Source organism: Leptosomus discolor, chromosome 8 (genome assembly GCF_034619465.1).
Source record: "Leptosomus discolor isolate bLepDis1 chromosome 8, bLepDis1.hap2, whole genome shotgun sequence".
Taxonomy (NCBI): domain Eukaryota; kingdom Metazoa; phylum Chordata; class Aves; order Leptosomiformes; family Leptosomidae; genus Leptosomus; species Leptosomus discolor.
The window spans coordinates 44,243,978-44,256,552 of NC_141398.1; the positions used below are offsets into that span (position 1 = coordinate 44,243,978).

At 36.6% G+C, this 12,575-nt stretch overlaps 1 protein-coding gene across 3 annotated transcripts in view; it reads right to left on the bottom strand.

Annotated features, from left to right (window-relative positions):
• Positions 1–12,339, bottom strand: part of CHD9 (chromodomain helicase DNA binding protein 9) — an 80,881-nt gene extending 68,542 nt beyond the window's left edge. For all 3 annotated transcript variants that reach the window (XM_009950512.2, XM_086469282.1, XM_086469281.1), the window contains exon 1: positions 10,903–12,339. In XM_009950512.2, coding sequence (XP_009948814.2) covers positions 10,903–12,339 — 1,437 coding nt within the window. The remainder of the gene's footprint in view (positions 1–10,902) is intronic.
• Positions 12,340–12,575: the final 236 nt, after the last annotated feature.

Here is a 12,575-nt window from a genome sequence, read left to right on the forward strand (position 1 = left end):
TTTTTATTTTACTCTTCTGCTACTTAAAGGAGTCTGATGTGCTGAAAGCAAAGGGCAAGTAAGCAAGAACTACACAGAACTAGCATGAACCTGCCCACCTTTGTCTCAGCGTTAGACTTCTGCAATTACCTACAGAAAGAAAAACTGGGCTAGGTCAGAGAAACAACCACAGATTAAACAAAGCACAGAGACAGATCTTCTTCCACAACATGTTTTAACAGCAAAACATACCTAATTCTATTCAAATTTTGTAGTACATTGAGCACAATGGTAAAATAAAATTCACTTAGAAATTACACGAACCAGCTTATTCAGAGTATGAAGGCTCCTGGAACAACATGCTGCAACTGATCACTGACTTGGTCAGTGCCAGAAAATGATTCTATGATAATATTGGCAACCAACTTTATTTAAAAAAAACCCCACAACCAAAAAAACCACACACACAAAAAAAACCCTATGCATTTTCATTGCTTCATGGCAGAACAATGAAGTAGTGTGAAAGATGACAGACATGAAAAAAAGATATGATTTGATTTCATATTAATAAGGAAATACTGGTCATGAACTGTCTTTAAATCAAAACAGATTACAGAAAGGCTAGCATGTAAGATCTCTATTTACAGTAATTTCATTCACTAGGAGGAGTTAACATGGCTTTTTTTTTTTTTTAAAGTATTCCATGATACCTAACAGAGTAATCAAAATGTTTTCAATATTTGTAATTTCAGTGAGACAAAAAAAAAAAAATCAGCACTTAACATACATAAAAATATACTGACAGATATTGGAAAAAGTAATTTATTTTTAACATCAACAGCTATGAAGTCACTAATATCATTAAAACCAGTACTGACTACACAGAATATTTCCATTTAAATCAAAGGGGGGCATACTTCTTCCACTTCAATTCAAACCAACTTACATATTTTTCATTTCAGCTTCAATGAACTACATTAACAGCCTTCCATGCCAGATCTCAAATACAAAAAGAGTACTTTAGCATATATGTAAGCCTAATGAAAGCACTCCTGTTGCATCTAGTTTTCTCAATTAAATATTCCTGAACAAAATCCTCCCCCCAAATTGAGGAGGAAAACTAGATGCCTACAGAAAAGGAATTTATCAAGAAGAGGCGATGGTTTGAAAATAGAGGTCACAAGTCAGAGGATACTACTGGGCACCAACAGGTTTCTATTTCAGGCAAAGGAAAAACCCAAAAGCAAAAATACCAGTTTTTTTCCAGAAGTTTCCTTAAAAAGTTCTACAGAAAGAATATAGCATCTAAGAGCTTCACAGGGATAACCATAAAAAACAAAACCAGACAAAAAAACCCACAAACCAGCACCAAACCAAACCAAAACAGCAGGGAGCATAAACTTTTGGTAGGAATCAAACAGAAAACGTTTCAAGACAGGGCTCTAGAAACAAAAGCATAGCAATAATTTTTTATCTCAACTGAGTCTGCCTATTAGCAGAAGAGGCAGGACTAGACCCAATGTAAAGCTCAAGACAAGAGAAACTATTATCAACTTCAATGGAGTTAAAGTCAACAGAAACCGCTATCAACACACAGCAGAATGACAGCCTGGTTAGAGGCCGCAGTGTGCTGCCAAGGACGTCTTCAAGCACAGCCAAAAGCGTGAACACCTTGCTACCTCTGCCCTGTATAAGCAAAGTTGAAAGTTGCCTGAAATCAGTCAAAGCCTGTACACATTTGCAATTAAACTATATTAAGCCAAAAAGCACACTAAGCTGGCACCATAAAACATGCCTTTCGTGTACTAACTGGAGTTGATCAGATTTCATAATACCACATGCTTGCAGGTCAAAAAACCTCCACAGGATGATCATCACTGACACATCAAAACAAATCTGCCTAACCTTTTTTTAAAATTGTTCTTACTAAACTCAAGGACAGTAAGACATAGGTCTGATTTTGTCACTCATACGTTCCCTAAATTAATTTACCTGTCTTCCCTGTGACAACTTGCATTCTGTAACAGCTGGTTGCTTCTTTTTTAATTTTCAAGAACCAAAATTTCTGGTACAACAAAATCTACACATCAAGCTGAGCCATACCTGGGCCTCACGAGCAGCTGCTACGAAGATTTAGCAAAGAGAAACAACTCAAACGTAACGCATCTTCTAGCACTATTTCTTCTTACCCTTCTGAAGTATAAGAACAGGTACTGTAACCACAGCACGTTGTGAGTCGTGAAAAGCACAATAGCTTCAGTTTGCTTAAAATACTATAAAGAACTCTCCTTTTATATGTGCATACTCAGTAAAAAAGATGGTAGAGTGAAACAACTGGTTTTAAGATTATTCTTATTTTCAAAACCTATCCATCAGAACTCTCTTTCTGAAACAATGTTTCAAACTCTAGGAAAAGAAACAAAATGCTCAGAATCAAAATATTTGCAATCTCTCCTTTAACATTAAAGGCTAACTTCTCTTTTCTTTCCAACATATAAATAGAAACTAAGTTGTGAAGTCATGAATAGCTCTTAATAGAGGCCTTCCTATCAATCTATGAACTAGTTCTGGTTTGCAATTCAATATATGCTATTGAATAGCATTACGTGCACATATACGATATGCTACTAACATTGAAATTATTTTCAAATACAGACTAACTCCTGAACCGGCAGTATGTAAAAGAGGGGAACAATTTCATAAGATATAAATTAAAATGCTAGTCTTCACAGAAAGGCATCAAGGGAGCAAAAAACCGAAGTAAGTGCAAACACAAGCCAAATAACCCACACAAAAGAAAACCTGCCATATTTATGAAAGAAAAATCAATCTCTACTACAAATTACATAGCTTTCAAAAATGTAAGACTTGTCAACTGCTTCTAGCCTAAAGCTACATTCCTAGATTCATTTATCAAGCTCACTGAAATCAACATAAGAATTCTCAGTCTCATCATCCTAGAAATCCACTCGTTTGTATTTATTAGCCTTAAGAGTTCCTAAATTCAATCCACTCAACACCTAGAGATAGACACAGTCTTGGAAATACATGTAACCAGGAACTTCTGCAAATTTTTTAACCTGATAATGAACAAAGAAAACAACACCTCTCCAAATACAGGAGGCTGTTAAGTGGACAAAGTGCTAGAAATTATTTTCATCTCTAAGTATTTAGAATTAACATATCAGCTAAAAGAAATTATAAAACTTGAATGCACAAAGCACACTGACATCTGGACAAATGCCACATGAATTCCTAATGTACTTGAGACTCTTTGGCTTTAAAACCATACAACTAGTTAACATCTTTACAAGTTCTGCTTCTCTTTCAGTAATGACACTTCACTAACACTTTAGCAAGTGTTGATTTTCTACAACATGTCTCAAGATGAAGCGCTGTTCTGGAAGTTATAGAGACAATGGTATGTTTGAAGCCACTCAAAAATTCAGACTTCAGATAACAGCGTTAGACAAAGCAGATTAGTGGTTACCAGTGCCAATGGGTAGTTCCACAACAAGCCCACTTCACATTTGAGGCTGCAGTTCCATGTAAAATCGTTTTGCCTCTATTGCAGAAAATGATGCTTCCCACTCCCTTCCTCTCTCCCCACCGTTTCTATGGTACACAATTCCATGTGAACCAAGAAGAGAACTAAATCAGGAACTTGTATACCTGAAAAACACCCTCAACAACAAAAAGTAAAATCTTTCTCTGCACCTGAAGGAGTTTCCCAGTTCAGTTCATAGCCCAAATGGTTGCATTAACACAAAGTGGAATAATAGGAACTTTTTCCCCTTAAACTAATTATAGTTTAGGCAGATATTGAACTACAGCTTTAACACTCTATAGTATGCCTTGCTGTCTTTAGACGACAATTTAGAATGAGTTTTGTTTTCTGTTTTCTCTGTAATTAGGTACCACTTCTTCCAGACACTAAGCTTGCATGATTGTATCAGTGCTCTCACATTACTGAATTGCTTTATAGTTCTTCAGTGTTAGCAAGACATCTCCTTGCAAATAATTATTTAGATTATTCACACTTACTCTGCAATATCATTTAAAAAATAATATCTATTTTACTTATTTTTGTCAACTAGTCTCGCCTTGATACCCGTAGGATTATTCCTGTAAATTGACCTAGCCAGAAGCTTCCTTCCTATGCTTGCCATCTGTTAACTACTTTTTACAAAAATGCTTCTCTTCTGGCACATTTTAAAGATAATTATTGCAGTCATTTAATGAGAGCAAAATTATCTCATGAAAAATTATATTCTTAAATGATAACAATTATTACAACATCAAGTGCTTTGTTTTTAAGAGGAAACATACACAGAGATTTGGAGAGCCTGATTATTTGACAAATGATGAAGGCTGAGAGAGACTTAAGAAAAGCATTAGCGATAGGAAGAAAGATTTAAAAAAAGACGACTGATGAAACAATTTAACTCTACACAGAGATGGCAGTTACTAACAAACTCATAAATCCTTTAAAACAGTAAAGCAGATACTCTGGTGTATTCTCCCTGTTCTTAAAAGTCCAGCTATTTTTGTCTTTCCCTTACTATACAGCTGTATATTGAAAGGAAAAACAAGCAAACGAAAAATGGAGAAATTAAAAACTACAATAAATACTCATCAGTAAATGTGTTACAAACTAATCCCACAAACATGTACTTCCTTTCCCCAACCTTGCAATCTTCCACCTTAAAAATAGAATGTATAAAATGCTTATATAAAACTTATATAAAATATATACAAAAGGAAATGCTTCATACACATTCAACTATAAATAGAGCTATCAAAATATTGCTATCTTCAATGAAGATAACATCATTGGCAAAAAGCCATAGATTAGTAATGAAAACATATTATATACAGCTATAGTTTAAAAGATTTAGTTCATTCCAGGAACTGCACTACTGGAGCTCAGAGATGTTGCCCTACTCCTCTTATTAACTCTGTGCATTTGACACAGCTTCACCACTTTCACTCCCTCCTACTTGTGCAGGCCTTTCTGAAAATAATAGAAAGAAGCAAAAAAAGCTGCAAAATACAGTACAAAGAAGGTCAGTGGAGGGATTACTTTCATTACTTGTACATACATGATAAACCTATTAGGTGCTGGGAGATGACAATTGAATTCTGCTGCCTCACTGTGGTAAAGAATTTATTAAGCTCCTACAAGGAAGGTGAAAATTGTCCTTTAAGCACAGTGACCTAAATCCAGAACATACAACTCCTAAATGGTTTAAAAGGGAAGTTCAGAAAAAGATTTACATTTGTTAATATGAAGATGTCACCCATAAAATTAACCATAATTACAGGAACAAGAACAATATAAATACAGTGGATATGCTTAATGGAAACTATACCAGAACTATTAAGCATTTTGGGAAAAAAAAAACTTTTAGGGCTCTTTTGGTTTGAGGGTTGGTTTTTTTTGGGGGGGTGGGTTTTTTACATTTCAAGATTACAAGATATGATTTTTAATGTCCCCCTAAACACAAATGCTTACTGGAACAGACGTCTAGATTTCAGTTTTCAGATGATGCAAAGTAGAGCAAATTTTGAGATATGCATTTTACTATGCTCAGTCCCACTGAAAACTGCCATCCACTGCTTCACAAGCAATATAAGTAACATCATTTTACAATCTTGTAACAACACTTAGGAGCTGTAACCTATAAACTTACTAAGCAAAATAGCAAGTCTCTTCTACAACAGATTTATATATAGTGTGATCAGTTCATTATTTTACAGTATTTCTCATTACAGGCTCACTTAAAATTAAACTACACAGAAAGTAAGAAATGCACTCTGACAAATACTATATCCTTGACTTTCATACATCTTCCATAACTGCATATACCAAGCAGTTAGTTTGCTGTACCTCCCATAATTAGCTGAGAAAATACATCACTGCCTACTACGTATTTCTCTCGTAAAAACTTCACACTGCAAGATTTCATACAGAAGTAGAACAGCAACCAATGGTGGAGTAAGAGGTTTACAAGTGGAAGAGTCATTGTCTACAACAAAGCTACAGTTGATATTAAAGGGAGGCTGCTGCTAACACAGTCAGAGGTGAAAGGCCTGTCAGGGCCTGCATCTCAGCAGCACATAAGCCTGGACTTTCATCAGGTGAGACTTAGTTCCATCTCTGATGACACACTCATATATGAGGTTATGCCCTTCTGATACGTACAGATGTCCCAGGGTAAAATACCAACCAACCAATCATCTACAATGTTCAGACTTTCTTTGCTAAACTTTCAGCAAGGGCAAGACAAATTCTCTCAAAAAATATAGTGTCATCTGTTGCTATAAAGCAATTGGTAGGAAAGCTCATGCTTTCAAGCATAAGGGCACTTGCATGTTTCAAGACAGTTTCTACAAAAAAAGTCAGTGAGGTACTGGAATTCATTAATATACTGAATTATCAAGTTAGGTACCAAACTTCTAGTCACAAAAGGGAAAAAAGATTCACCCGGTTTAAGAACTAAGACTACCACCTTGTCCTATTATTAATGGAATATTATTTTCCAGTTTAATCTCAATTATTCTCGTTTCATGTATGTAGCCAGAAGAGACTAAAATGCTTATTATAAAATAACGTACACAGTGAGATGGCTGGAAAATTCTCTTAGGACAGTTTATACTTCAGATTATCTTTCCAACTCCCTTTTTCTTCTAAACATGCAGAACTGAATGTTGAAGCCTGTATTTTTGTTTTCTTTTGTCAACTTTATGAAAAGCAAATAGATTATTTAGCTTTAGCAAACACCAAACAGTTTTAAGTGGAGTTAAAAAGATCAGAAATGTTAGTCAAAGCTGAGGCTACATGACTCTTCAATGCATTTCTCCACTTTCTGTTCTCAAACTAACTCTGATGAAAAATGCATGATGTAAAAATTGAGGCACAATTTATTTACAATTATAATCTAATTACAGCAAGCACAGAAAGTATAACAGCAACACAAGACATTCTAGATTTGTTTTTAATTCTGCAGCATTATTACACTGAACAGATTGTATTATTTTTTAAATTAATTTCTATCAAAAGAACAGCTGTAAAACTAAAAATGGGGTAAGTATGCTTGCTTTTAAATAATGAAACAAGTATTCAATGTTCTTTCTTAATTTTAAATGACTTCTGCTTAACTGTAAAGATCTTTGGTTGTCTAATGTTGAGTCCATTCCAATAGCTAGATTTCATTAACTATTTCATAAAAGAAAGTTTTCCTGTCTGAAAAAAATCTCAATCATTATCAAACTAAAACTGATGAAAGTAATTAAATCCAGTAGCAATTGTTTCCTCAATGTGTACAAAAGCTAGTATGACACATTTTCTTGTTAAAGGATAAACTTTTCATCCTAGCTATTACATATGAAACTTAGCAAAATCTCTTCCCACCTAACTCCTAGCCTAAAGACAACCAGTTGCAGTAAGACCAATATTCCCTCCTCATCCGTTATGCCTCCTTTTTCCTCGCTGGTTAAACTACACACATTTGAAAAAAGCTCAAACAAAACGAACTCATCTTGAACTTTAAATTCTACAAAGTGATCAAAGAACAGAAGTGAGACTTAGAACTAAAACCCTTCTTAGAACTGTAATCAGACAAAAGACAGATCTGAAACACTTAACTTCAGTAATTGCCATACCTTTCTACTCCTATTCATATTACATACACCACTGATTTAAAGAGGCTTCTACATTGTTTGCTTCTGTCACTCCCCCATCAATACGTTCCTCACAATAGCTTAACAGCTACCACTTCACCACCAGTTTCTGAAGGAAAGATTAAACATCTGTCCGATTCTAATCAAGGTCAGAATCCAGTTTTTCAACCTATTGCATACCCCAAAATAACAAAAACCAAACCAAGTAGTTTTATAACTACCTGTTTTCTGTCTGTTTCATTTCAAAGTTCCAGGGAAAAAAATGTAAAAAAAGTTTAAATACCGTAAAGTCGCTTTGTTTCCATACTGTGATAAAAATCAAAACCAAACCCCAAAAAACTTAAACACTCTCCATCGGTCTCAGAACTTTTCCTCTATTCCTAGTCACAAAACAAAGCACTAAAACTGATGTCAGTGAGATCGAAGTAAGTCTTAAAAGGTTCTGATATACACAACAGAGAAGTCACAGCACCAGGAAGTTTTATTAGACCTACTTTCCGCTGCCTGGCTTGTATCTCACATGCTCCTCAAAAACAATACTAACCCCTGGATTTCTCACCACCCCCACTTTTCCTGAAATCCACTTCCTCTTCACCCTTCACCCAAGTATGCTCATGGGAGACCAAGAGCCTCAACGCTACTGTTGGCAACTCTGGGTTCTACTGCTCCGCTTCCTGGCAGGGAACTCAGGTGCTGCTCCCTCTGCAGTACTGTGCACACAGGAATAAACAGGATCACGTCTTGCTAGTAGATCACGTCTAGACGCTAGATCACATCTCTACACCATGTGTCTTTAGGTTATTACAGAGATAACTGACAGAAGTAGCTACTTGGGCTGTGCCCTCTTCTTCCCCCTCCTCGACCTTAAAAATAAGAAAAGTTTATCAAAACTGACAGATTGCATCTACTGCATCATTCAGTTAATCAAGCTAATCTCAACTATGCAGCTGTATACACTTTCCATTAACATCACACCACAATTTTACAGAAAAAGTTTCCCTAGTAGGAAGTAACAATTACACACTCCATAAACATAAGCAGAAGTTGTAACGGAGAAGGAATGTACTGAACCAGACCAAAGATTAAATGTGTTAAACCCTCATCTCTAAACTAACAACATCAAAATAAAAGGGGGGAGCGTGGATGTTGCATTGTCTCCTTCACAGGCCCATGTTCTGCAAACTAAGTAAAGCAAGTGTCAGTAATTAAGTTCCTTTTCTTCCTGATACTTTATTTTTTCCCAGTAAGACATCATTCTACATTCTCAGGTAGAGAGAATATTGCTAGCAAGAACAGTAATACAGTTATTACAACCTTCCTGAAACTGTCTGCATGTGTATATTTGACGTCAGAATTGCCTCTGTTTTCAAATGCACAGATTGAAAATTAGAAAACATTTATATTCCCTCTCCTTTCCCAAATACAAGCTAAATTCCTACTAGAATTTAAAACAGGAGTTCAAAATAAAAATTCCTACTTTCACTGTTCACACGTACATGGATTTTAGTGGACATTCTCACAACTTTGAAAACCCTAGATAACCAGCAATGGCAGCTGAACATGTGCACTTACAGAAAATCATAAAATCATAGAGTCATTCAGGTTGGAAAAGACCTTTGAGATCATCAAGTCCAACCACCAACCCTACTTAACCAAGCACACCCCTAAACCATATCTCCAAGCACCACATCTAAACAACCTCTAAACACATTAAGGGATGGTGACAACCACCTCTCTGGGCAGACTATTCCAATGCCTGACAACCCTTTCAGTAAAAATTTTCTTCCTAATGTCAAGCCTATACCTACCCTGGTGCAGCCTGAGTCCATTCCCTCTTGTTCTATCATTAATTACATATGAGAAGAGACCAGCACCTACCTTTCTACAATGTCCTCTCAGGAATTTACAGAGAGCAGTAAGGTCTCCCCTCAGCCTCCTTTTCTTAAGACTAAATAGCCCCAAGCTACACCTCCTTCTGCCAAACCATCTAATTGAAGAAATTTCAGTCATTCCTGTCAAATCAAATTTGGGCTGGAAGCTACCAAGCAGAGCCAAACTGTGATAACATTAAGGTATTAACTCATAGGTCATGCAGTCACCGATACCACTCCTCAAGCATTAACAACGAAAGCCACTAAACCAGTCTCCAAAATCACAGCAATAGCTTTAAAGATCGATAAATTTTAAAAGCTGAAGGAATAATTATTTGTGCCTTTGGTTAAGTCTCTTCTACATTCAAGGTATATTTTCTTTTGATTTAGGAAGTTTTTGAGCTGAAAAAACTGAAAGAAACTCTCATATGCTGACGTTTCTAGTAGTTGCAATAAAACCCATGAATTTGCTGGTTACAGTGTTGTGAGAAAATAACTTTACTTGCCGTATTTTGTTTGGTTTTGAAAAGCTTAGCTACCCTCATAAGACACCAAAGCAATCCAGAAGCACCAGTCTATATTTCAATTTATTGACACTTACATACTTCCTATCAAAGAGAACAGGATGATACAGATGAAGGTCAGCACTAAAAAAAGCCGGCTTAATGTCTCAATTAAAACTATTTGAAAAGCATCATATTTTTATGCTATCTTGTCCTCCATGCAGAGGGCTTTAATACTTGCAGTAGATGCGCATGCTGCGCTGAAACAACTGCATCATTTTTTGGTTTAGCCAAAACCAAACATAGGCATAGCCTTTTATATGTTTTCTATTATTATCCATCACATCAAACCCAACAACAACAAAGGTTGTATTTTCAGTCAGTGAGTACAAGCACAAAGACACCAAGCAAAGGACCAAGTATCAAAACCAGTGCAATTCTTGCAGGAAATCTACCACACAAGCCTTATTAAAGCTCTTAAAAATATGTTGCTATAAGTACTTTAAAAGACAGTAAGTCATTGTATTTGCACCAAAAATCATAAAATAACCAATTTTCTCTGCTGTACTTAGGAGATATAAGCAGCAGAAGGACCAGAACCAGTTTTTTCTGAATAAATCCAAGTCATATAAATCTTGTTTTCTGCGACAGTAAGAAAACAACAGGAGAAAGCACAGTCTGCATCAACAACGTTGGGGTTTTTTTCCATAAACTACCTGTTACTTAGACTTCTTCAGGGTCAAGGAGTAACCGCTCAGAGACTTCAGTTATCACACTGTGGCACAAGCACCAGTCACTATTATTCATTTCACCAGATTAACCAAATCAAACTGCTCAAACCCCCACCCCCTCAAATCCTTACATACCTGTCCTTGTAAGGTTACATGACTTCTGTCTTGCAGATGCTGATTAGAAACTGAAGAATGCCAAGGATGGATCTGACTTTGAGACTGTGCTCGAACAAGATCAGATGACTGTGTTACTTGCTGTGGGGTTATATGATGTTCTAGGTCATGCTCTAAAACATGGCTTGTGCTATCCTGAACAAATGCAGAATCATCGAACTGTGGCAGAAGGTCTTCCTGAAGGAGGTCATCTGGGTCAAGTCCTGTAAATGGTTCATTATGAGTCTCGACTTGATGAAGTAAGTTGTCATCTAAAGATGTAAAACCGTTGCTTTCAATAGGGTCAGTGAAATGGCTTATCTGAGAAGCTGAACCAGTAGGAGCTGCAAAATTAATATTCACAGGAGAGAGTTTTGAACTACTAAAGTTGCCCTGAGGATGTGCAGAATGCAACATTTGAAAACTATTTGAATTCAAAGGCGTACTAGGATTCAACACGTGTTCAGTTGTTTCTTGCTTGGTCCCTGTTTGAGATGTAAAGGCATCACTTCCAGTGAAGTCAGAGATAGAGTGTGTCTGCTGGCTAGTAGAAAGAGCTGCTGTAGACTGAAGAAGGCTGGTAGGAGAAATGTGGTTATTAGAGTAAGAATAAGGAGAGGAAAACTGTTGGCTATTATTGACAGAACATGGAGTAATAGTTGGGGACTGTCCATCAAAATTTCCTTCTTGATTCCCACAAAAATGTATTGAAGCACTTGCAGTTTGAGAAAACTGTTGAACAGACAGAGGCTGCTGTGAAGTTGATGGATTAGAAACCGGAGGTGGGTGGTTAACATTGACTCTGAGAGAAGTAGATACGTTAACTTCCATGAAGTCTTTTGGCTGACTCAGAGCATCTTGCCCCGTGTTGTTTCTGCTTTGTTGCGACCGTAGCGAGGCACACTGATGCTGCGGTTCATTAGCCTGAAATAAGGCAAAGTCATGGTGTGCTACAAAGCTTTTGTTTTGCTGCATAGACTGAGAATGTCCTTGGTGAAAGGGAGACCCATTTTGATTCGAAACTGTTGTGGCAGTTTGATGACCCCACATAGGACTACCATCAGCCACATCTGGAAACATCCCATTAGACTGGTTTTGTGGATGAACTGGTGAACAATTGAATTGAGAGTGTGGTGATAAGACGTTGTCAGCTGAGCTACTAAAAGGCTGATTTACTGAGTGAAGTTTCAGTGAATCATACTGATTCAGCTGATCAAATTCACTCATCTTTTGCTGATTTTGAGCATCTTGCACATGGTTCAATGAGTCTATGTGCAAAGGTTCAAATTCTGCACCCAAATTCAATTCATCAACAAGTGAAACAGGTCCAGGTTGAACAAAGGCATCATCTGACAAACCTTCTAGGGTCTCACTAAAAAGATTGGCATCATCAAAAAAATCCATCATAGGATCAGTCATCTTGACAGGTCTGTACTGCTTTTTCTCTCAACTCCAAATGGAGTCAGTTTTGGCTCTCTGAAGTGAACAGAAACAAATGACATCCAGCGGTCACCACTTTATCCAAGGCATGCCAACATCCATTAGTGCTTCTGATGAAACATTTGTCTTAAAGTGGTAAAGCATCCTATGGACAGGGGGCAGGGGGAAGAGATAAAGAAAAAAAGATAAAAATTACTTTCATGGCTCTCCTCATC